General features: G+C 50.5%; 2 protein-coding genes across 6 annotated transcripts in view; one reads left to right on the forward strand and one right to left on the reverse strand.

The window, feature by feature from the left end:
* Window positions 1-5243, forward strand: part of BFAR (bifunctional apoptosis regulator) — a 33025-nt gene extending 27782 nt beyond the window's left edge. For all 5 annotated transcript variants that reach the window (XM_030300068.2, XM_030300067.2, XM_030300071.1 and 2 more), the window contains 2 exons: window positions 1796-1998; window positions 3912-5243. In XM_030300068.2, coding sequence (XP_030155928.1) covers window positions 1796-1998; window positions 3912-4104 — 396 coding nt within the window. In that variant the 3' untranslated portion in view covers window positions 4105-5243. The remainder of the gene's footprint in view (window positions 1-1795; window positions 1999-3911) is intronic.
* Window positions 5244-7709: 2466 nt separating this feature from the next.
* LOC115504310 (group 10 secretory phospholipase A2-like) lies at window positions 7710-22420 on the reverse strand. The gene is made up of 4 exons (XM_030301184.1): window positions 22358-22420; window positions 19190-19340; window positions 17344-17450; window positions 7710-7898 (listed from the first exon to the last, which is right to left on the reverse strand). The coding sequence occupies exons 1-4, from the start codon at window positions 22410-22412 to the stop codon at window positions 7756-7758; spliced, it is 456 nt and encodes a 151-aa protein (XP_030157044.1). The 5' UTR covers window positions 22413-22420; the 3' UTR covers window positions 7710-7755.
* Window positions 22421-25752: the final 3332 nt, after the last annotated feature.

Here is a 25752-nt window from a genome sequence, read left to right on the forward strand (position 1 = left end):
AGCAGAACTTCCCCACTCCCAGAAGCCTGTTTTATTTCCTGCATTGCGTAACAAGAAGGCTACCCTCTGGACTTGAAATATTTACGGGGGGAAAAACCGGCATCGCTTTTGTTACAAAAGAAGATAGAATAGGTTCAGATTGCCTGAGGGTCAAATTTATGGACCTTCCAGCTTGGTGGTCTGTCTCGAAGAGGATCCCCGAAGGATGATCATTTGTCCCACTGCAAGGGAGGGTTAGCATCCATCCTGGGGGCCTCAGAAAAGTAAGCCATTGTCCAGCTCACTGATGGGAGTGGTCACCTCAGCTGACCATAGGTCCCTGGCAGAGATAGGTACCCACGTTGGCTTTTGTGTCTTCAGAATTGTTGGTGGATCCCACTTACACAGGGCTGTCTCTGTGTCTGCTTGGTCATGGCAGGGTACTGTCCTTTGCATTGCTGCTCCTGGGGCAGTCCCTCTGATCTATTTAAATTAAAAGTCACATGGATGTAGGAAGCATCGTGTATGATCCACACCCATAAATGTTAAAATAATTTCTAGGGGTGCCTGGGTGGCTCCCTCGGTTACGCATCCGACTCTTCATTTCGGCTCAGGTCACGATCTTGGCGGTTCATGAGACCAAGCCCCGTCGGGCTCTGCACTGACCACATGGAGCCTGCTTGGAATTCTCTCTCTCCACCTCTTTCTGCCCCTCCCCAGCTCACACGTGCACACACCACGTTTTCTCTCAAATAAATAAACTTAAAAAAAAAAACCTACGAATTTCTAAATCTCCAAAAACTCTTTTTAAAATACTAAAGTCAGGTATCTGCCTGACTTGAGCCTTGGATGTAGTTGAAAGCCTGCTAATTAGCCCTTAGGCACAGTGTTTGTCTAATTACCCAGTTTCCTGCTATTACCTGCCCTCTCTGGACTGGGAGAACAGAGACCCCACCTGTTACCTTTCCGTTTTCACAAGCCTCAACAACCCCTGTGCTCATGAGGCTCACTTTCTTCTTGGGATACTTAGTATCTGCTCCATAGTGCACAGTCCTGCTACACTTCCGTAAGCCTTCTGGATGCCTCGATGAGTTGTTTAAATGCTCTGGTTTATTATCTGCTAATAACTGTAGTGAGTTTATTTTCCCCAAAATTACTTTTTCAAAGTGTATGTTTAATTTTCCCATGATCTGTTATCCTACCACAGCAAAGATGTTGAATTTAGGAAATCGTTTGAGCTACCCATGCAGTGATGAAGAAATTTTAAAACTGGTTAATTTCCGTTCATTGCAACGTCATTATTTATTTTTTTATTTTATTTTTTAATGTTTATTTACTTTTGAGAGAGAGAGAGACAGACAGAAGCACGAGTGGGGGAGGGGCAGAGAGAGGGAGACACAGAATCCGAAGCAGGCTTGAGGCTCCTGAGCTGTCAGCACAGAGCCCGACGCAGGATTCGAACTCAAGAACCATGAGCTCGTGACCTGGGCTGAAGTCGGATGCTCCACTGACTGAGCCACCCTGGCGCCCCTGCACCCTCATTATTTATAACTCAGGCTTCGGAGTTTTTTTACTTTTACTTCTGAGCTTCCACAGTTCCATAACCAGCATCTCTGTTCAGCTTCCTCAGTAACATTTATCCAGTATAAGATTCTTAAAAGGTGAGTCGATGGGTGGAAAATTTCGTGTTATGTTGTTGGATATCTGTGTTTTAGTAAATGTAAAGTTCACCGTGATGACTGCGGTATAGTCTGTAAGAGTCAATCCTAATGATTTTTTGTGTCCACCTTTTGCTTACTTTTATGTTATTCTAAAGGATCTAAGAGAGCCCACCTGGAAGCAATGGAGAGAATTCCTTGTCAAATACTCCTTCCTTCCATACCAGCTGATTGCTGAATTTGCTTGGGACTGGCTGGAGGTCCATTACTGGACATCACGTTTTCTCATCGTCAATGCCATGTTACTCTCGGTTCTGGAATTATTCTCCTTTTGGAGGATCTGGTCACGAAGTGAACTGAAGTAAGTGTGTGTTTACACTGGAGGTGGCAGGAGCAGCAGGTAGTAGAAGAGTCCTCTTGATTACGCAGACGTGAAAACACCCCTTGCTCTGATTTGTAGATGTGGCTTAAGCAGCAGATGGGAAAATTTCCTCGTGTCTGGGGGGGGGGGGGGGGGCGGGGTTTGGACAAGTGTGTCTCCATTTATCTTCTCCCTGTGTAAGAACATACCATGTCATTCCCGGGGGTGGGGGTGTGCGTGAAGGGTTTGATGAAGGAATACGTAAGCAAGGAGAAGAGGGTGCTTTATGGAAAGGGGCAGTAGGGTAGAGCAGAAGGAGATCTGGTGAGGAATTCTGTAGGCATGAGTTCTAATCCTGCTGTGCCGTCAGCCGGGACACTAATAACTTCTCTAGATTAATGCATAAAATGAGAGAGTTGGGCCGGGACTCTAGGTTGCAAGTGCCTCTTGGTTGGCTTTCCTTCCTTTTTTTTTCTTTTTTTTTTTTTTAAGTTTATTTCTTTATTTTTGAGAAACAGAAAGAACAAGCAGGGGAGGGGCAGAGAGGGAGAGAGAATCCTAAGCAGGCTCCACACTGTCAGCCTGGACCCTGATGCGGGGCTTGAACTCACGAACTGTGAGGTCAGGACCTGAGCCGAAACCAAGAGTCAGACGCTTAACGGACTGAGCCACCCAGGTGCCCCTAAATTGGCTTTCTTAAAAAGAGAAATGCCCAGTCAAGGCTTCCCGCATGGCTGGACCCAGAGACCCAAATGCTGTCATCAGGACTCGCCCTCTCCCTCTCTTTGATGTGTTGTTGTTCAGCCTCAGCTGACTTCATGCGGGGCCCTTGGTCACTCCGGGCATACATCTGAGCAGCTCAGCAACCCTGGTGGAGAGAGGGCACTTCTTTCCCCATAGCACTGACAGTCGGGCAGGGGGGGGGGGGGGGCCCATGCTCCTTTGCTCTGATTGGCCCAGCCTGGATCACATGCCCACCCAGACCTCCCACATGGTGCAGAGTCATGCCAGGCTCTCCTTATCCAGGCTCAGGACCTGTTCTCACCCCCCAACCAAGGGCTGGCTTCATCAGCCCCACCGAGACCACACGGCAAAGAATGAGGAAGGAGGCCCCCAGAAGGAAAACTCAGAAGGCATTTCCAGAAGAAAGGGGGTGGCTTCTAGACAGGTAGAAGTAACACAGCCCCACACCAGCATCGCACCGGCCCTAAACATCCCATGACTCAGAGTTCTTGGCCTCGTCAGTCAGTAACAGCCCTATAAACAGTTCCAAAAACCTGATAAGAATCTCCTATTGGTTCATTCATGCACAGTTAGTTGAGCCCCTGCTCTGTCCCGGGCTCTCTGCTGGGCACTGCAGATGTTTTGGTAAAGAAGCCACCTAGGTGGCTCAGACAGTTAAGCGTCTGACTTCGGCTTGGGTCATGGTCTCACGGCTCATGGTTTTGAGCCCCGTGTCAGACTCTGTGCGGACAGCTCAGAGCCCAGAGCCTGCTTCGGATCCTGTGTCTCCCTCTCTCTCTGCTCCTCCTCCGCTTGTGATCTTTCTCTCTCTCAAACATAAATAAACATTAAAACAAAAAACAAAAAGAGAAGACAGTCTGGACCCTGACGGCCTACAGCCTCGCAGAGAAACCGTGTCTGTGAGATACATACAAGTGCGACACAGCGATGAAGCAGGTGGGGCTGTGCTGGGGGGCCCTCACCTGGTGTGGGGCTGCCTCCTGGGGGTGGAAGATGGGTCGGTCAGGCAGAGGTGCGTCTCAGGCCCCAGGGGAGAGGAAGCAAGGTCGGCGCAGCACAGGCAGCCAGGCTGTGCATCAGGATAAAGGCCCGGCGTCCGAGCACTTGGGCGTTGTCACGAGGGACCCCGTCACGAGTCCACCTCTCAGAGGCTTCTCTTCTTTTTACAGGACTGTGCCTCAGAGGATGTGGAGCCATTTTTGGAAAGTATCGACGCAGGGGCTTTTTGTGGCCATGTTCTGGCCCCTCATTCCTCAGTTTGTCTGCAACTGTCTATTTTACTGGGCCCTGTACTTCAACCCAATTATTAATATCGATCTTGTGGTCAAGGAAGTCCGACGGCTGGAAACCCAGGTGTTGTGACTGGCGGTGCCCAGGCTCTGAAGGATTCTTCCAGCCTCCTCGACATGTGCGCACCGATGCTCGAGTAGGGGGCGGGGGGCGTGGACTTCCTGTTTCTCCGCCCCGCGAACAAGGTGCTGCTCTGTCAGAGGCTACAACCAGGTCCTCTGTCCCTCTGCCTGCGGCATCGTGGCAGCGGGGACTGACATCCCAGAGCTTGGCTGACACGGCGACAGCACCTCTCCCCCCAGCCGCCCTCCTCACAGGGACTTGGGAGGCCCCGTCCACCGGGGCTGTCAGGGACTCGGGGTCCCCAGAGGATGCAGTCTGGCGACTTCAGAAGGCTGCTGGGTCAGCAGTCCCGCTTGCCCTGACCTCAGTGACGGACAGAGGCTCCCAGGGCGAGTTGGCAGCACAAGGCTGAGCCTGAGACCAGGCTTGCTGGGGCCAGGCCTGTCCTCTGAATCAAATTTAGGAAAACAGGAAAAGATTTTGTCATAGGCACAGACAGTTGCGCATAAAAAATACGGAGGAAAAGCCCAAATCCGATGGACGATTCTGTATTATTAAAGAGGTGGTAGGTTTTTCAGATGGAAGCCTCTAAAAGGGTTCGAGACGGAGTGGTGGTCAGACTGTCGTCAGTGTTCTCTGCATTTAATCACTGCAACTTTGGATCCCTAACTCCCAGGGGGTGTCGAGGACGAAGTCAGGCAGTAATGGAGGGTCATTCTCATCAGGCCGCGCTGCCTCAGTGCCACTTAAAATTACTGTGTGGGGGTTTATATGGTTGGTTTTCAGGAATTTGATCTGTAAAATCCAGGAGAGCCCTTATGTTCAAGGAAACATTTTGTACTTTGACCTCACACTGTATTCTCTTATTGTCCTGTTCTGATGTATAAAACAGCAAGGTATAATTACACCAAGTGCTGTAGTTGTAAATATGAATAAGATGAGGCAGGGCCCTTATTTCTTTCTGGTATGAAGACATCAAGTGTGAATTTGAGCATCTGAAGATTGGCCCCAGAGGTAAGTTTTGTGACTCTGTGAACCACTCGTTACTCCTTTGATCTTTGAAGATTTCACTCAAACTTTGCATCTGAAAGTTTGAAGCAATCACTTGAAAGTAAAATAAAGATTTTTGTATAGATAAAAGTTCTATAGGGGCGCCTGGGTGGCTCAAGTTGGTTGAGCTTCCGACTCTTGATTTTGGCTCAGGTCGTGATCTCGTAGGTTGTGAATTCAAGCCCCGCGTGGGGCTCTGCACTGATAGCGGGGAGCCTGCTTGGGATTCTCTCTGCCCCCCCCCCCAATAAACATTAAAAAACATTTTAGGGGCGCCTGGGTGCCTCGGTCGGCTAAGCGTCCGACTTCAGCTCAGGTCATGATCCCACGGTTCGAGTTTGAGCCCCACGTGGGCTGACAGAGTGGAGCCTACTTGGGATTCCCTCTCACTCTCTCTCTGTCTCTTTCTCCCCCGCCCCTTCTCAAAATAAGTAAACTTAAAAAAAAAAATCTTTTTAATTCTATATAGAGAAAAAATTGCTTAGAAACTGTGCAGAAAATCTGCATTGCCTGACCAACCTACTAGTCACGCTTAAATCCCCCAGCCTGCTGTGAACATGGAACCAGGGAGCCACCCCAAGGTGTCTTAAGTGAAAGGAGGGACAGTGTTTTTTACCTCCTGCGTTTGCTCGTCAGGCCCCAGGGCTGCCTGACTTTGCGTGTTTCACGGACAGCAACAGGTCTGGAGACACCGCACAGTATTTGACATTGCTGGTCTGGTGCCTGGCTGAGCCACCGTTCTCCTGTCCAGATGAGCACGTGGAGGCTGGCTGGCATTGGTGGAGCTGGGCCCAGGCCACGCTGCCGGTCCAGTGCCCCCACCTGCACCCTGTGGCCTCACGCTGTCCCCACCTGCTCCCCACATCCTGCTCCGAAGATGAGTGTGTAATAGCCACATATGCCCTGCGAAGGAGGAGGGGCAAAGACTGGCCTAGAGCAAGCGGACTGGGCCGGACTCTGGCTTCTTATTGCCAGAGCAGAGACAGGTACAGTCAGGGCAAGGGCCACTGGCCGCCTCCTCCCTCAGACCCGCTCGATCATAGCGGGTTGGGTACATCAGAAGGAGGCGTTGGTCAAAAACATTCAGACCCTTTGATGCAAACACTCCACTTCTGCAGATCTGCTGTCAGGGAGCAAGAATTCCTGATCCCATTCAGGGTCCTTCCAGGTCGAGTAAGAATCAGATTCATAGGAGACAGAGAATCAAATTTAACTTGGTACATACGGGGGAGCCACATGGGCATGGATATTCCAAAGACGGACAAAACGAGGCCTTTATGTCCATCCTGAACTAAGGAGAAGGGGGTAGGGGTGTGGGACTTCAAAGGGAAGGCATGCCTTTCACGGGGCAGTAAGAGTTGATGTCTGGTAATGAGATGTTTGCCCTGCCATACAGATGGGCCATTCAGATAAAATTTATCTCTGGTAATAACCCTTATTCTAGGACAGACCCCAATTTAGATGCTTCGAGGTAGTTAAGGGAGGGGCAGGGGGTTCTTGTTGAGCCTGCAGGGTCTCTGTTGCTTCAGCTCAAAATAATCTTCAGGCCAGAGTTTCCTGTGCTGGGGCCGCCTGCCCTCGGCCCCTACTCTGGGTTAAGGAACAATCAAAACATGGGTGGGGGGGGTGTGGCAAAGATTCACAAGCGTCCTCATCACATCAACAATCAATCAAAACTGGAAATATCACCAGTACCCCAAAGTCGGCAACCTATAAAACAGCAGGTAACCATTTAAAATGAAATTCTGGGGGTGCCTAGGTGACTCGAGTCGATTGAGCGTCCGACTTTGGCTCAGGTCATGATCTCACAGTTTGTGGGTCCAAGCTCTGCATCGGGCTCTGTGCTGACAGCTTGGAGTCTGGAGCCTGCTTCGGATTCTCTCTCTCTCTCATAAATAAAACGTTTTTAAAAATGAAGTTATCAAAGGTTTTTTAATGACCTGGGGAAAAACTTAGAAAAATCCCATGTGATGGTCTCAACTGCATTTTTGAACATTACAGAAAACAATGACAGTAGCACACAGAAATGCCACAAGTGGTTTTTCTGGATCGTGGAAGTGATTTTTCTCCCCTCCTTTATATTTGTCTTTGTTTTCCTTTATCTTTGTAAACACTGACTATATACCACTTCTGTAATCAGGAAGTTCAACCATTAGGCAGAGAGGGATGGGAAAGAATATTCTTTCTTAAGCTCCTAACTCCTAGACTAGATCTTCCCAAGAGCGAGCACCTTGTTTACGGCCTCGTCCGGAAACCCAGAGCCAGGCCAGGCACACGGTGGGTGTTCCTTCACGTTTGACCACCCGCCATCGGGAGCAGGTTAGAAGACCGAGTTCAGCCCTTTTCGTATAAAGGGCGAGCCTCAAAAATGGCACCAAACCCAATACAGCCACAAGCATGGTTGTGGTTTGTATAAAATAAGCATGGGACTTTTGACCTTCAACTGGAAACCACACAGGCTCCGGCCCAAGTTCCGGGAGAGAAAGCAAACAAGGGTTGCAGCCTTCACACTCAGCCTCCGTTCCCTCCTGCCAAGAACTGAAGGCAGCTGCTGATGAGTGAAAAAGAGTTTTATTTCCTCGTGCAAAAGAACATTCCACGTCAGGCTGGTCAGTCACACCTGGGCGAGTCTGTCTCACACAAGAAACGCGGGTACAGTAAGTACTTTAGGTTGTACTCAGTCTGGGCTAAGCAGTTAGCGATCTCCTGGTCGCACCTGCACAAGATTTCTTGGCATTCGTTCTCCGCGGGTCCTGGAAGAAGTGGGGAGACTGAGTTAGAGCAGGCGGTGGCAGAGACTCGAGAACAGGCACTAGGGAAGCCAACGACGCTGGAGGCGGGAAGCGTCATACGTCGCATCTATGCGACACGGGACAAGTCACCGCGTGATCTCCGTCATGGCAGCTTCCAGAGGGAGGTGGCGTCCAACCCATTTTACAGAAAAGGAAATCGAAGTGGCCAGGGAAGCGTTTTCAGATGCAAAGTTCAAAGTCCGTGCGACCTTTTGGCTTCTCTTCCGCATCAATATTACACCGCTTTGGGGAGCCTTGGGCGGCTCAGTCAGTGAAGCGTCCGACTCTTGATCTCGGCTCAGGTCATGATCTCACAGTTCGTGAGATCAACCTCACGTCGGGGTCCACACTGGGGTGTGCAGCCTGCTTGAGGCTCTCTCTGCCTCTCTGTGTCTCTCCCCCAAAACATTTTATATGAATATATATACTATATAGTACTATATATATAGTATATATAGTATATATATTTGCATACCCCTTCATCTGAGGATCCATTCTGATAAGCAGTAGGTAGGTGCCCGGGAACCATCTAGAGCTTTTTCTGGGGTACCTGCTCTGCTACTTCTTGGTTGTGTGATCTTGCCTAAGCTTTCGGAGCCAAATCCTCCTGGAAAACCAGGGGCATACCCACTTGGCAGGGCCGCCGGGAAGCCTGAGTGACAACTCCCACAGAAAGCACCCAGAAGGGCTTGGCACAGGACGTACACTCGGTCAACGTTGGCTCCACCCGCATATCTCTGCCTTCTTTCTCCACATCGCTTCCACATGCTCCTTCTGGAGTGTCCATCTGTCCCCACCAGCCCAGGACCTGCCTGGCACAGAGGCAGCCACCCAAAGTCTCCTTCTACCTTGGTGATCCTCCCACTAGAGATTCCCGACCTGGGACTAGAATGATTTGGTGATCTTCAAGTGGTATCTTACTAATCTAGAAGGTATAATGCCTGAAACAGCTTTGGAAATCCCCCCCCCCAACCATGCCACCCGTGGCCTTTTAGTGCTAGCTTTTAGTTATTCACATAGATGTAAATATAAAACCCACCCGCCATTAAATCCTTCCAAATTTCCTTCCAGAGGCACCGTGAAGCACCAGCTTTGGAGTTAACCGGCTCAGCCGCGGATGTAGCAGCTCTGTGCCTTCAGACACATCATTTCACCCCTTCCAGATGTTTCCTCAGGCTAACGTGAGCATACTAATAATACCTACTTCTAAGGGCTTCTGGGAGAGTGAGAAAACACACAACAGGTCATTTTACCCAACGTGTAAAATGCAGAGCATACAGCAGGCACTCAGTAAGCTGCAGCTGACCTCCTTAAGGATCCGTTCTTAAAGTGTTCCTTGGAGGGGCGCCTGGGGGCTCAGCCGTTTGAGCATCCAACCTAGGGCTCAGTCGCCATCTCTCAGTTCATGAGTTCAAGCCCCACATGAGCTCCCTGCTGTCAGCGCAGAGCCTGCTTTGTTTGGATCCTCTGTCCTCCTCTCTCTGCCCCACCCTAACTTGTGCTCTCTCTCTCTGAAGCAAATAATTAAATAAAAAAACATTAGGAGCGCCTGGGTGGCTCAGTCGGTTAAGCGTTCAACTTCAGCTCAGATCATGATCTCGCAGTTCATGAGTGTGAGCCCTCATCGGGTTCTGTGCTGACAGCTCAGAGCCTGGAGCCTGCTTCGGATTCTGTGTCTCCCTCTCTCTCTGCCCCTTCCCTGTTCATGCTGTCTCTCTCTCAATCAAAAATAAAATAAACATTTTTTTAAAAAACATTAAAAAAAAAAAGAACTTCCTTTAAGAAAAAAATTAAAGTAAAATGTTCCTCGGAGACCATCGCAAGGTGAAGCATGAGAGCCAGAAGGCTTGGCTGCACCAGGAGGGAGGGACAGGATGACAGGAGGCAGAAGGCAGGCACTCTCTGGAAATCATCTTCCCAGGCCCTGCTGTGAGCAGAACTTGATTAAAGGTATTTATCTGCACAACTGCACCCAGGGTCTAAAAGAGTATCCCTGGGGCGCTTGGGTGGCTCAGTCGGTTGAATGTCCAACTCTTGGTTTTGGCTAGGGTCATGATGCCAGGGTCACAGGATTGAGCCCTGCATCTGGCTTCACACTGAGGGTGGAACCTGCTAGGGATTCTCTCTCTCTCTTCCTCCCTGTCTGTCTGTCTCTCTCTGCGCCTCTGCCCCTCTCCCCTGCTTGCACTCTCTCATAAATAAACAAACAAACAAACAAACAATACAATTTAAAAAGAAAAGAGTGTCCCCCACCTGCTCTGCTGCATTTTTTATTGAGGCAATATTCCCATAACAATATTTACCATTTTCCAGTGCACAAGTCAGTGGAATTTAGTTCATTCACAACATCGCGCAGTCATCACTTCTATCTAGATCTGAAACATTTCTATCACTTCCAGAAGAAACCCCATTTAGAAGTCACTCCCATTTAGAAGTCACTCCCCATGATCCCTTGCCCGAGTCCCAGCAGTCTGTCCTGCCAACCACGAATCTGCTTTCTGTCTCTATCCCTATCCCGGACCTTTCACATAAGTGGAATCACACATTAGGTGACCTTTTGCGTCTGGCTCCTTTCTCGTAGCATGACTTTTTCAAGGTTCATCCACCTCGTAGCAGGTACGATACTTCTCCTGCCTTAACTTTCCAACACAGCACTTACAATAGCAATTAGCACAGACACGATTTCCCTCTCCTCCTCTTAGACTATAGCTTCCTGCTTCTCCTTCCCGCTCAAAGCCTAGCATGAAGCCGGGCACAGAGCAGATTCTTACCATCTGTTGGGAGAACAATAGCAAAGCCATACGCCGTTTCCAATTCTCATCCAAGCCCAGCACCTAAATTTTATTATCCTCATTTTACAGCTGAGGAAAGAGGAGCTCAAAGGGATTCAATAACTTGTCCAAAGTCACAGCACTAAGCAGAAGGGGGGACCCAGATTCCAGCCCATGCCTGTACCTGCCTAATGCTATCACCCTTTTCCCTGAGCAAGAAAGTTCCTCTCAAAAGCAAGACTTGGCCTCACTGCTCCATGGCCTTAGGAAAGCAACAGCATCAGGTTATCCAAGAATAATAAAAACTTGGGAGTGCCCATGTGGCTCAGCCAGTTAAGCGTCTGACTCTTGATTTCAGCTCAAGTCATAATTTCACGGTTCGGGGGAGCAAGCCCCGCACCAGGCTCTGCACTGACAGCACAAAGCCTGCTTGGGATTCTGTCTCTCCATCTCTCTCTCTGCACCCCCCTCCCCCCCCCCACCCATGCTGTCTCTCTCTCTCCCTCAAAATAAATAAACATGTTTTAAAAACAGGAATAACAAAAACTTAAAAGGAAAAGCAGCCCCCAAGGATTAAGTTTAAAATAAAGGCCTGCCAGTAAATATTATTACAGGCTTAAAAAAATGTTAATATACTGAAGCCAGGCCCATAAATGGAAAATGGGCAACACCTGTAATTAGGTAAACAGCTATGTTCGGAATATCTCCAAACAGAATAAGAGAATATTTTTAGCCCCCCTAAAATGCAGAATAGATATTTTGGTTCTTTTCGTTTGGTTCAGGGAGGACAGGTCTGTAAACAGCCATGGGCTTCACCAGCAGACACACCAATAAATATTTTATAGACACCACTTTCATAGGATTAGAGGCAAGGGAAACATGCAGGTCGGAGAGAGAAGGCAGAGATCTTTAACAGCTTTCCCAGGCAAGTCCGATTTCACCTCCTCTCTCTGCTCACAATGGGAGGGGGACAGGGGATGTGCCTGGGAGTAGACACATGACCACCACATTAGGTGAGACACTTCTTTCCCTGACCTTCATTCAGCTTCCCCAACTCTAAGTAAGAGGATTGAAGGAGAGGATGTCTGAGGCACTCTCGGCTCCTAAAAACTGATACCATGTCTCCATACTAATTCAGCTTTGCTCTGTGCCAAATGCTGATTCATGCTAGGGAGATACAGCTGGGAGCCCATGAATATCTAAGACCAGACCTTCGGGTAACCGCTCTGACGGTTTCCTCCCTGCAGCACAGAAGCTGCGGGCTTAATGGAGAGTCATGCCAGAGCCTCTGTTTTCTCTGGTGGAGGTGGCAAGGGTCAGAGAGAGGTTCAGATCAGGAGGACAGCTGGAGAAGGGAGGAGAGAGAATAACAACCCCCATCGGATCTGTTTCTCATGTTATAAGCCCCTTTTTCATCTGTACAACACCCATCTTCCAGGTAAGGGAATGGAAGTTCAGGGAGGTATCCATCTAGGGCCACGTGATTTTCAACAAGGGTCCCAAGACTCTTTAATGGAGAAAGATGAATCTCTTCAACAAATGGTGCCAGGACAACTGGATGCCCACAGGCAAAAGGATGACGTTGGACCCCTACCTCACACCATATACAAACATGAACTCAAAGTGGATCGATGACCTAGATGTAAGAGTTCAAATTATAAAACTATCACAAGAAAAGAGGGGTAAGTCTTCATGACGTAGGATCTGGCAGTGGATTCTTAGGACACCAAAAACCTGATGAACCAAAGACAAAATAGATAAACTGGACTTGACCAAAATTAAAACTTTTGTGCATTCAAGATGTTATTGGTAAAATGCAAAGAGAACCTACAACCTGGGAGAAAACATTTGCAAATCACGTATCTGATAAGAATCCAGGACCAACAATATATAAAAAACTCCTATAACTCAACAATAAAAACAACACAATTAAAAATGAGCAAAGGGGATGGGGCACCTGGGTGGCTCAGTCCGTTACGTGTCCGACTCTTAGTTTTGGCTCAGCTCATGATCTCATGGTTCGTGAGTTCAACCCCCACATTAGGCTCCGTGCTGACAGTGCGGAGCCTGCTTAGGATTCTCTCTCTCTCCCACTCTCTCTGCCCCTCCCCTGCTCTCTCTCTCTCTCTCTCTCAAAATAAATAAACTTAAAAAAAAATTTTTTAAGGCACCTAACTCTTTTTTTTTTTTTAATTTTTTTTTTCAACGTTTATTTATTTTTGGGACAGAGAGAGACAGAGCATGAACGGTGGAGGGGCAGAGAGAGAGGGAGACACAGAATCGGAAGCAGGCTCCAGGCTCTGAGCCATCAGCCCAGAGCCTGATGCGGGGCTCGAACTCACGGACCGCGAGATCGTGACCTGGCTGAAGTCGGACGCTTAACCGACTGCGCCACCCAGGCGCCCCTAAGGCACCTAACTCTTGATTTCAACTCAGGTCATGATCTCAAAGTTTGTGAGTTTGAGCCCCGAGTTGGACCCTGTGCTGACGAGCATGGAGCCTCCTTGGGATTCTCTCTCTCTCTGTCTCTCTCTCTCTACATCCCTCTCTCTCTAAAAGTAAATAAACAAACTTAAAAAAAAAATCTTTTAAATAAAGCACACATTAAAAAAAAATGAGCTAAGGGGAGCCTGGTGGCTCAGTTGGTACAGCACGCAATTCTCCATCTTGGGGGTTGCGAGTTCAAGCCACATGTTGGGTGTAGAGATTACTTAAAAGGAGAAACTTTAAGAATGAATGAATGAATGAATGAATGGATAAAATGAGCAAAAGACTTGAATAGACATTTCTCCAAAGAAAATATAAAAACGGCCAAACAAGCACATGAAAAGACGTTCAACAGCATTAGCCATTAGGGAAATGCACACCAGAATCACTGAGGCACACACATCACCCCCACTACAAACAAACAAAACACCATGAAAATAACAAGCGTTGAGAACGCCGTGGAAAAACTGGACCCCTCAGACACGGCTGAGTGAGAATGTGATGTGGTGTGGCTGCTGTAGAAAAGTGGAGTGGCTCCTCAAAAAGTAAAACAGAGAATTACCAGATGACCCAGTTAATCCCCCTGGCAGTGATGTACCCCAAAGAAATAAAAGCAGGCACTCAAACAAATACTTGTTCACGAATGTTCAGAGTAGCACTATTCCCAGTACTCAGAAGGTGTGAAGAACCCAATGTCCACCAACAGATGAATGGATAAACAGAATGTGGTTGATCCCTACAAACAGAGTGTTACTCATCCGTCAAAAGGAAGGAGTTTTAGCTGCCTGCTACAACATGGGTGAACCTAGGGGCACCTGGGTGGCTCAGTCGGTTAAGCGGCCAACTTTGGCTCAGGTCATGATCTCACGGTTTGTGGGTTTGAGCCCTTCGTCGGGCTCTGTGCTGACAGCTCTGAGCCTGGAGCCTGCTTGGGATTCTGGGTCTCCCACTCTCTCTGCCTCTCCCCTGTTCATGCTGTCTCTTTCTCTGTCTCTCTCAAAAATAAATAGACATTAAAAAATTTTTTTTAAGGGGCGCCTGGGTGGCGCAGTCGGTTAAGCGTCCGACTTCAGCCAGGTCACGATCTCGCGGTGCGTGAGTTCGAGCCCCGCGTCAGGCTCTGGGCTGATGGCTCAGAGCCTGGAGCCTGTTTCCGATTCTGTGTCTCCCTCTCTCTCTGCCCCTCCCTCATTCATGCTCTGTCTCTCTCGGTCCCAAAAATAAATGAACGTTAAAAAAAAAAAAAAAAAAAAATTAAAAAAAAAAAAAATTTTTTTAAATAAAATAAAATGCATTCCACTTTTTAACTGAAAGGAAGCTGTAAATTGAAAATATCATCCATCCATCAGAAGGTAATCTTAAAAATAAATGCCCCAGTTCTTTTCTTACTGCTTTGTTTAAAAAACAAACAAAAAAAAAAACAGTAAGATTGCCCTGAGGGACACTTAACATTTTTAACTGCTGTTTTATTGTTCTTTTAATTTCAGAAGTGGCTGGGCCTATAAAATGTACAGTAAGGTTAGGATAGATTCTGTTACAATTATCCTCATTAAATGCATGCCGCTTGAGGTAAAGATAAGTAGATAAATGGATGGGTAGATAGGAAGAATTTTTTTTCAAGCCAGAATTAACTTGATGAACTGGTGTTCTTGGATATAAGCCAGAAGCCTGTTCTGTTAAAAAAAAAAAAAAAAAGTAGGGCACCTGGGTGGCTCAGTGATTAAGCATCCGACTCTTGATTTCAGCTCAGGTCATGATCTCATGGTCCGTAGGTTTGAGTCCCACATTAGGCTTTGCACTGGCAGCACGAGCCTGCTTGGGATTTTTCTCTTTCTCTCTCTCTCTCTCTCTCAAAATAAATAAATAAACATTTAAAAAAAAAAAAAGTCAACAAATATTCCAGGGATGCTAAAGTAGCAATGAACTGAGAACTTCTCCTCCACAAAGTTAGAAAAATCAAGAGAATTGAAAGAGGGGGCACTTGGGTGGCTCAGTCAGTGAAGCATCCAACTCTTGATTTTAGCCTAGGTCCTGATCTCAGGATAATGAGTTCAAGCCCCACTTTGGGCTCCATGCCGGGTGTGAAGCCTACTTTATTAATAAAAAAAAAATTTTTTTAATGTGTATTTATTTATTTTTTGAGAGAGAGAGACAAAAAGCACAGGCAGGGGAGGGGCAGAGAGAGAGAGGGAGACACAAAATCCGAAGCAGGCTCCAGGCTCCGAGCTGTCAGCACAGAGCCCGAGGCGGGGCTCGAACCCACAAACCGTGAGATGATGACCTGAGCCGAAGTAGGACGCTCAACCAACTGAGCCACCCAGGCACCCCTGATTTTTTAAATACTGGCTCAAACTGTTCCAAACATTGTGCAGGTGAGGCAAGATGTTTGCAGGATAAACGTAGCCCACGAGACACCAAACTGCGATACTGTTATCCCTATTTTGAGAGAGGAGCCCACAGTGTTCCAGAGAGAGGAAAGGGTTTTCCCAGGGTCCCCAAATGGTGAGTGGTAGATGTCTGTAGAACACAGACTTGTTTCGCCGGTTCAGCCTTAGGGAGGAAGGGCCAGTGACATGAGCACTCACACTACAAAGTCAGTCCAAGTTCTACTCCCCGCCCCACCCCCACCCTCGTTTCACAAGGAAAGAACCCATAGCCTCTGGTCCTCCTAGCACAGGACATTTGAGGCCAGAGTCTCAGAGCTATGGCATAGGGGGGTCATCAAACCACACCAAGGTGGAGCTCGCCTGCATCTTGAGACTCACCCACTGGGGCTGGGAGGTGAGGAAAGGGAGGCGTGGGCCCCTCTCACTAAGCTCTTTGCTTTCATTTGCTTTTGCTTCCTAACATTTTGTTGTAGAAAATCTCAAACCCAGAAAAAAGCTGAAAGAACTGTTCAGAGAACATCTGCATACCTACCTCGTAGAGGCTACCATTGACATTTTGTTTCACCTGTTACCCCTCCGTCTGTCCACCCACCCATCTGTCTGTCCACCTTTTTATTGTGTTTTGTTTCAATGCCGGTCAGGGTAATTTGCAGCGATCAGGCACTTTACCCTTCAACGGTTCAGGCTGTGTATGCCTTTCCTTTTCTTTTTTCTTTCAAAGATCATTTTTTTTTTAATGTTTATTTGTGAGAGAGAGAGAGAGAGAGAGAGAGAGAGAGAGAGAGAGAGAGAGAACACGCAGGGGAGGGGCAGAGAGAGAGGGAGACAGAGGATCCGAAGCAGGCTCCGTGCTCTCAGTGCAAAGCCCTACGCGGGCTTGAACCCACAAACTGCGCGATCATGACCTGAGCCGAAGACGGACGCTCAACCGACTGAGCCACCCAGGTACCCCTATTCCTTTTCTTTTTAAGCTGTGATTCACCAGTAATTCATGAAGACATTCTCTTTGGGGGGGAGGGAGGAAGGAAACTACAGGAACGTGAAACTGCCTTCTGCCACCGCCGCCCCCAGCCTGATCCCGTCATGCAGTGTATCTTTACATACCTTTTTCTGAGCTCTGCAAGTGTCTACACGTAGCCACGGAAAGCAAGTAGGCTACTAGTTTGCAAGCTGCTGCTGCTTTTTTTTTTTTTTTTTTTTTAACAGAAATGGTGCTTTCCTGGACATATCATTCTGTGGTTTGTTCCTCCGCTCGCTACAGTCGTCTCCCGCAGTAAGAATACCTCATGGGTTTCTTTACCCAGGCCCCATCGGATGGGCATGGAGGCTGGAGGTACCTGGTGATATCTCTTTTAGCTTTGGTCCAGACAACAAAGAAATAGGTTTCTTTGTTTGCATTTTTTTTTTTTTGGTACGTTTATTTATTTTTGATAGAGACAGAGCACGAGTGGGGGACGGGCAGAGAGAGAAGGAGACCCAGAATCCGAAGCAGGCCCCGGGCTCCGAGCGGTCAGCCCAGAGCCCCACGCGGGGCTCGAACTCACCAACCGCGAGATCATGCGCTTGGCAGAAGCTGTACATTTAACCGACTGAGCCACCCGCGTGCCCCTCTTTGTTTTTGTCAGCGCTCCGTGTTGAAGATCGCTTGTAGTAAATCCCCCCAGGGGGTGGTGTTGACCGTCGGAAGCTGGGGTGAGCTATTGCAGCCGGGACGCCCGGGGCCACTCGCGGAAGCGGGCGCGGGTGGCGCTGGGGACTCACCACACACGATGCTCTGATTGACGCACTGCCACGAGTACCGCTCCATCTTAGGGCTGCATCCGGCCTGCTCGGCACGCGTGTAGCAGCAGTCGTGCCGATGACAGCACCTGTGGGTGGCAGACGGGCAGGCCAGCAGGTGGGTGGAGGTGGGGATGCCCTCTTGGCCATCCTCCCGGGTAAGCGAAGTCTCGCAGGGGGTCAGCATCTTCTGGGCCGAGCTTTGTCCCCGAGAATCCCCCCCACCCCGGGAAACGATTCTGCTGACCCCAGTGTGGGGCGCCCTGGCACGGTCCCCTGGCCCCTGCCTGTCTCACTCTGTGTCTCTGAGCTCCAGCCACACCCGCTGCCTCTCGGTGCTGGGAGTGAGCCAAGCCCCACGTGCCTCCTGACTTTGCACGTGACCTGCCCTCTGCCTGGGGCAGCTTCCCGCCCATCCTTCCTCCCTCAGGTCTCAGCCCAAGAACTGCTCCCATCCCAGGATGTCATCCAGCCCCTGGCCTCCCCAGTCTATAACAGCGTCCTGGTTACACCCTCTCATAAAACTAGGTCCTTCCCTTCAGGGCAGGTTTACAATGAGACCCTCACTTTCCGGAGAAGACTGATCAGCTTCTGTCCTCCTCAATGGCCAGAGCCCCAGAGCTCTATGGGGACAAGACCATTTCTGCTCCATTCTGCACAGTGTCCCCCGTGTCCAGCCATGGCCTGCTGCATAAGAGGATCTCAGTGATAATAATAATAACTGGCTGTTGTGAAATTCTGAGAAACATCCACAAATGTCCCTAACCCTGTCCTTCCTTCCTTCATTCACTGGTATTGTCTCCCTCCAGCCGCCAGTGGAGTCGCTCTGTGGAGCCCTCGGTGGGGTCCTGCAGGGAGAGGTCGGCCAGATTCCGCTCCGCCCTCAAGGAGCCCCCAGGCTGGTGGGGGAGAAACAAGCCACCAGACCCCACGTGCTTGGTGAGAAGTGCTGGAAAGTGGGGGAAAAGGGATGGGGATTCTGGGAGCCAGAGGCCAGAATGGGTATGCGAGGCCCAGCCAGCCTTTGGGGAAGTCTTCCCAAAGGGGGCAGTGCCTGGGCTGCACTTGGAGGGCTTGGAGAAAGCAGACAACCACGCACGGGAGGGCAGGGAAGGGCAGGGCCGGCAGCAGGAGCCGCGGAAGGGCAGGGAGGAGCCAAAAGCTGTCCTTGACAATCAAATCCTCTAAGCCAGGGAAGAGACTGTCAAATTCTGCCCTCTGCCACCTACTAGCTGTGTGGAAATGGACGGGTGGCTGTGCCTCCCTGAGCCTCCGGGGACGGCCCGCCTGCCCGCCTCCAAGGATGACCAGGATAAATGAAAGCCAGTCTGGAAAGATCTAAACCCACAGCCTTGCACAGAACAGGCACTTCTCACATGGTAGCGGAGCGCAGTGATTAGGGGCACAAATCCAGCCACACTGCCTGGGTTCAGATCCCAGCCCCCACCCCTCGCCCTCTATGTGGCCCCAGACAAGTTACTTCATCTCTCCTGCCTCGGTGTCCTCATCTCTGAAATGGGTTGTTGTGAGGATGAGAGGGGTTCTCAGGACAGATCCTGGTGCATAATAAGTCGGATCAACTTTATGGGTTTTTTTTTTTTTCCAACCAAAGTAATCAGCCTACAACCAGGCTGGGGGGCAGCCGACACCAAAGTGTGCCCTCATTGGCCATGTTACCCAGGAGGCCCTGAGCCTCCTGCAAGGCTGTACCATGTGCTGGAATCTTCTTAGTCCAAACAGCAACCTCAGTTGTGGGTATTTCCTTATAGGCCTTAACTACCCCAGGGAGTGGGGGACCTTCTAAGCCCAGGCTGGAGCGTGCACTCACCAGTCGATGGCATCCCGGGGCTGGCCATGGCCACCCAGGCCACAGTAGCAGCCGTAGCTTATGTAGGACAGGGGGTTGCGGGTGCCAACACAATTCATGGTCCCTGCCAATTCTAGAAGCCCACGCCGGTGCACATGTGACCTCCAGGAAGCTAGGGGGAAACAAAGGTCAGAGGTTGCAAGGCAGGGCTTGAGAAAGGGCACTAGTCCAAGAAGGGCTTGGATGACTGGGTTCGAATCCTGCCTCTCCTCCTTCCTAGCTGTGTGACCTTGGACAATGTACTCAACCTCTCTGTGCCTTGGTTTTCTCATTTATAAAACAGGGAGACAAGGAGACCTCGCTTCATAGAATGAGATGACATCACACATGTAAAACACGTGGCACATGACAAGCTCTGTTATTACTATCTTCAAGGCAGCCATGAAAGAGAAAACAAGTTCCAGAGCCACAGTATCTGAAAGAGCACACCACTAGGCCTTTGCACGGGCTGGCCCCTCTTCCTGGAATGTCCTGATTTTCAATCTCCCGCCCTAGTCAACTCCAGGTGAAGTCAGATCGCAAGTCCCACATCAGATATCTGTCCAGTTGCCTGTGCCGGGCACTGGGCACCAGAGATGAGCTCAACAGGGTCCCTGCCACCAAGGAGGGCTCCTCTGCAGGTGCTTTGCTGTCCCTGGGTCTCCCCTGCCCTCCCTCCCCCACCAGTCCCCTCCAGAGTCTGGCTCTGAGCCCTCTGCATCTCCTTGTTTCCACTGCCCAGGCGTGGCTTGCTCCCACACTGGAAGGCCCTGCAGCCTGTGCCCAGCCATTCTCTGGAACCCCGTGCAGCTGTGACACGCAGCCCTGCATTTCACAGATGAGGAACAGGAGAGCCGCGTAGGAAGGACGACCCCCACAGTCAACAGGAACCTGATCTGACCCGGGGGCTCCAGCCCAGGCTTATGACCTCCACACCTTCCTCTTCACCAATAACAGCAAGGGAAGGAGGCCAGGCAGGGTGACAGAGTCGAGGGGCATCAATGGGGCCACGGCTTGGGGCCAGGGGCCCCCAAACCCGCTGTGACCTGGGCATCCGTGAATCGCAAAGCACCTCCTCCTTCTGGTGAAGCAACGAGTCTGCTCTCTGGCGTTTGGTCAAAACCAATCCCTTAAACCTCACCTCCCATCGAGCACTGTGCTCCCCAATTTACAGGCATCTCCTGTTGTCAACAGCATAGCGGCCTTGTCTTGTGGGCAGCCATTACCCCATTTACAGATTGGGAGACTGAGGGTAGGAGATTCCCAGGGCTGGCAAGGCCCAGAGCAGTAACCCCCGCCGGGTTGTGCCTGACTCCTGGGCGTCTGCTCTCCACCACTCAGGGACTGAGGGTCCAGAGAGGGTCTGTGCATTCCACCCGCCCATAACATCTCAACTCTTCATCTGAAACAAGTTTTCATCACCCTGACTTTTTTTTTAATGTTTATTTATTTAGAGAGAGATAGAGACAGCACTAGCAGGGGAGAGGCAGAGAAAGAGGGAGAGAGAGGATCCCAAGCAGGCTCTGCACTGTTGGCACAAAGCCCGATGCAGGGCTCGAACTCACAAACTGTGAGATCATGACCTGAGCCGAAACCAAGAGTCGGACGCCTAACTGACTGAGCCACCCAGGCGCCCCACCCTGACTTTTTGTGAAGAGTCCCGGCCAAAGTTAAACCCACTGTTGTTTTTTCTCAGTGGGAAAAAAAAAAAAAATTACCACATTTATTGGGGCAGGAGGAGAGTGATGAGTTAAACAGAAAAGGTAGAAACGAGTTTAGTTCAAAATGTCGCCTTCCTCTCTGGGTGATCAGTCCTTGCTCTTGTCGAACTGGCCAGGTGCTGCTCCCAGCTGCCCACACCTCTGCCTGTGGCTCCCCCCACCCTCCAGATAAAGCTCGGGGGCCACACCACGACCCAGAGGTCCTGTAGGAGCGGTCCTGTCTCACCGCCCCCACATGGACCTCGCTCACCAGTACCCTCTCCTCCAGTCAAACTTCCTATCACATACACCCCCTCGCTGCAAATGCCCTCACCCCATGCTCACCCAGCTCACCTGTCACCTCCTTCTATAATCTGCCTGGTCCCCAGGTGACCACAGGGGTCCTCACCACGCTGGGCTGCTGTCTGCCTATGGGAGTGGCCCTTCTGGACTGGGAGCTCTTTGAGGGCGGATCTCTGCTGTAGACAGATCCAGATGATCTCGCTGGCACGAAGTGGGCTTCCAGAAAAAGTCCCTTGGTCCCTGGATCCAGCAAGCCCCTTGGAACACTCCCAGTCCCAGCATATCTAACAGGGCCCCAGTCCTAACCCCACACCCAAAAGCGCTCCCTAGAGGTCCTCCGCCCTGACCTGACCACACTCTGGCATCTCAGGGTCCTGGGCACAGCCCTACACAGAACCAAGACATGGGGAAGACGCCCAGCACTGGGTTTGGAACCAAGGAAAACACTCCCTCCATGCCAACTTAGGTGAGGCAGGTCATTCTGGGGTCTGTTTGCTCTGTCTGCCCACGACAGCACCAAGGTTATCCAGGCGTCCCGTGGGCCTGAGAGAGAGAGACACAGAGAGAGAGAGAGAGTGTGTGTGTGTGTCTATGTGGGGCTGTCTGGTATGTGTGAGTGTGTGTGTGTGTGTGTGTGTGTGTGTGTGTTCCCTCCGAGGTATCTTTGCCTGTGTCTGCATGTGTGAGGCTGAAGGTGTCCTGTGCCCGCCTGTCTCCCTGCTTGTGGCGCGTCTGTGTATTTTCCTGTGAGTGGCTGTGTCTGTGCACCCCAGAAATAGTCAGCTGCCGAGGAGACCTCCCCAAGGGTGATGGCCAGGGGCAGGTGAGAAAGCCACCTTGTGTACTTCCCCTGCTCCTCCCAGGCGTCCCCCAGGGAGTCCTACCTCAGGGACAGGTGGAGTGAAGGATCGGTTCACAGACCCCAGGCCGGGGGACTGGGGGGCGCCCCTGGGGCAGGGCTTGGGGGGAGAGGGGGGACAGAGTTCCTGGAAACTTGCTAAGGAAAGCAGCAGTGGGGCCAGGAAGGAGCGCTGGGGGCTGTAGGGCTCCGGGGACGCTGGAGAGGCTGATGGGTCGGAGGGTTTGCAGAGGGACGGGGCGGCGGGGCTCCCGGGTCCTCCGGGGCCCCCCCTCCTCACTCACTCACCCGCGCCGAGCCCGAGTCCGGGTCCCAGCACCAGCAGCAGCAGCAGCGGCAGCATTACGCGCGGGCTCAGAGGCGGCGGACTGAGGGACGGCTGCAGGTGCGGGCCGCTCAGGCGGCGGGACTAGCCTCGGGGCCGGGCGCACCCGCTCCCGGACGCCCCGCCTGGCCCCGCCCCCGGCCTCAGCCGGCCCCCACCTCCCCCCCGCCCCGGGGCCCCCGGCACGCGGGCGGGCGGGACTGGCGCTCCAGGACCTCCGCAGCTGGGCCCCCAGGTGGGCAGTGGGCGCGCCGGGCCAGAGGGAGAATCTGGCCCTGGGGTCTCGGACGGGGAACTGGGGAGAATTACGGAGAGAGGGCACGGGTCGGGTCCAGGAGCAAACGTGCAACAGAGGTGCTCTGCTCACGGTGGTCACCTGCAGCCCCCCCACCCCCCCCGGCGCTCACCTGGGCGCCCCAAAGGAGCACAAGTCTTGGGCGGGGTGGGCGGAACCGCACTGATGATCTTAAACAGTTTAAATGCGGGAAACGTGACTCGGAATCAACCCTCCGCGACCCCCCCCCGCCCCCACCCTAGATTCCTAGACGGAGCTGGAGTCGTGGGGGAGGGCGACGAGGCTGCAGGCGGGTCTGAGCAAAACCCACACCGCGGTCCCTTCTCGCCTCGGGCTCCCATCCGCTCGGGGGCAAAGAAGGGCCGCTAGGGGCGACGACGTGAGGCCTGGGAAGGTCGACCACAGCAGCAGGTGCTCGGTCCTGGAGACAGATGACAATCGCGACGCTCACACTCGTTGGTTCTCCTTCGTCTCCGGTGCTAGCCCTACCCAAATTAGTCAGCAAATTCTGTTGATTTTGAGTCATAACTACTTCTGCCAGCGGAACCCCCCACCTTCCCCACCTGCAGCAGCCGAGCTCTGGTGAAGGTAATAGTAACAAAGGTGACGATGGCTCATCAGCTGTCGTGTGCTAAGGGCAGCCGGCACCAGATCTTATCACAACCTCAGACCCCCAGTGTCCCCATTTCACAGACAGACACTGAGGATCAGAGAAGCGAAGAACCAAGAATTAGGAGGGTCCAGATTCAAATTCCTTTTGGCCTGGTGCTCAGTCACCGTCTGCTTCCTTCTATGAAAGCCTGAGACATCAGGCCATGCAGCTGCCCCACTCTGCGTTCGCTGTCCCCCCACTGCAGTGAGCCCCACTCTGCGTTCACTGTCCCCCCCCCCAATGGAGTGAGCCCCTCAAGGCAAGGCCTGGGCCTCTCTTGAACACCCAGAAGGGGCCTGCCTGACACAGAAAAAGTGTTCTATGCAGGCTTGCCCACTCAGGGAGTATGGGTGTCAGACTTTCCAAAACATGGGGTAAAAAAACATTTTCTTCTCAGGGTCTCCCACGAGCAATGGGAGATTAAGTCACGCATGTAAACCCAGGAGAAATGTTTTCGCTTTCAAGGAATTTCCCAGTCAATATAAACAGAGGAAAAGCCAACTTGCCACAATAGGTCCATTATAATTAAGAAGTCAGGAAAACCTGTTCTCAGCATCAGACCTTGTGTACCCAACCTTGACCACTTTAACTGGTTAGTTAGCCTCCATCATCTGCAAGGCTCGTTTGCACAGAATAATCGGTTCACAATTATGTCAAAAAATGGAGGCATCGGGTCCATCCCCAAAGATACTGAAGTCACGCTCTTCTCCATTAACACATTAAAAATAACCAAAATTATAAATCTTGTGCAGAGGCGCCTCAGCTGAATGTGCTAAGAGATGAGGGGATATCGCAGAATGGAATGCAGTCAGAAACGGGCTCACTTCCCAAGGGGGAGTTATATGGACCAATGAGATGTGCCCTGGTGTAGGTCTGAGTCTAAACACGCCTTCAGGTTTCATCCGGGTCCATTGATAAAAGGTTCTACCAATGTTTGCTAAGTGAAATGATTTCTTCTTCTGTGTGACAGAAGTGGGTATCTTCTACGACCTCTACACTTAACTCTCTACACTTAAAGGGGAGCTTGTGGATCTGTGTGCTTTCTCCAGCCCATGAGACCCCGGAAAACAGAACAGTGAATTCTCAGACTCCCACATCCTCTGACCCAGCTATTTCTAGGGGCTAGCTCTAAGAAAATCAAACGCTCTAAACAAGATTTAGGCACCAAATTGGTCATGACCAGAGAGCAAAAACCTAGAAACAACCTAAGTTTCCAACAATAAGATAGTAGTAACTTCATGGGATTTTCATCTCCCAGAATACACATCCATTCTAATTAATAGAGGATGTTTTTGAAGAACATTTAGTGGCCATTTAAGAATACTTTAATTTTTTAAATGTTTGTTTATTTTTGAGAGGGGGGTAGGGGCTGAGAGGGAGGCACAGAATCCGAAGCAGGCTCCAGGCTCTGAGCTGTCAGTACAGAGCCTGACGCGGGGCTCGAACCCATGAACCGTGAGATCGTGACCTGAGCTGAAGTCGGACACTTAACCAACCAAGCTACCCAGGTGCCCTTAAAAATACTTTAGAAAGGTATTTTTTGGCTCAGATCATGATCCCAGAGTCGTGGGATTGAGCTCCAAGTTGGGCTCTGCTGAGTGTGGAGCCTGCTTAAGATTTTCTCTTTCTCTCCCTCTGCCCCTCTCCTGCACTCACATGCTCTCTCTCTCTCTCTCTCTCTCTCTCTCTCTCTCTAAAAAAAAAAAAAAAGACAAAAAAAACTTCAACAAGCAGAAAGTTACAGTATAATTATAGACTATACAACTGAGACAGAGCCATGTATAAGCATGCCTTTATGCACATACCCAGTGCACATAGATCCATGGGCTCTCTGGAAGAAGAAGGAAAAGAAAGATAGGAAAAAGGAATGAAAGGTATCAAAACGTAATACTGATTATCTTTTTTTATTTTAATTCCAGTATAATTAACATACAGTGTTATATTCATTTCAGGTGTACAATATAGTAATTCAATTCTATATATCCCCAGAACTTATCATGATAAATGTACTTTTTAAAAAAATTTTTTTCCTCTTTATTTATTTTTCAGAGAGAGACAGAGCATGAGTAGGGGAGGGGCAGAGAGAGAGGGAGACGCAAAATCCCAAGCAGGCTCCAAGCTGTCAGCACAGAGCCGCATGCAGGGCTTGAACTCACAAACCATGAGATCATAACCTGAACCCAAGTAGGTCGCTTAACCGACTGAGCCACCCAGATGCCCCAGATTCTGATTATTTTCTGAGGCTGGAGTTGCTTGGATCTTATTTTTATCTCTTTATTTTTCAAATTTCTATGAGAACCTCAATTTTTATGATTCAGATGGGGAAATAATCGAAACAAAGCCGTAAGCTTTAATTCAATAAAGATTGTCTCTTGAGGGGCACCTGGGTGGCTCAGTCGGTTAAGCATCCG

Source organism: Lynx canadensis, chromosome E3, assembly GCF_007474595.2.
Source record: "Lynx canadensis isolate LIC74 chromosome E3, mLynCan4.pri.v2, whole genome shotgun sequence".
In the NCBI taxonomy this organism is placed as follows: domain Eukaryota; kingdom Metazoa; phylum Chordata; class Mammalia; order Carnivora; family Felidae; genus Lynx; species Lynx canadensis.

Coding starts and splice junctions, on each gene's coding strand:
- LOC115504310 (XM_030301184.1), bottom strand. CDS start 22,412: ATGCTGCCGCTGCTGCTGCTGCTGGTGCTGGGACCCGGACTCGGGCTC. Junction 19,341..22,357: donor CGGACTCGGGCTCGGCGCGG/GTGAGTGAGTGA, acceptor GTTTCCCCCTAG/CTTCCTGGAGGTCACATGTG. Junction 17,451..19,189: donor CCCCGGGATGCCATCGACTG/GTGAGTGCACGC, acceptor TGCCACCCACAG/GTGCTGTCATCGGCACGACT.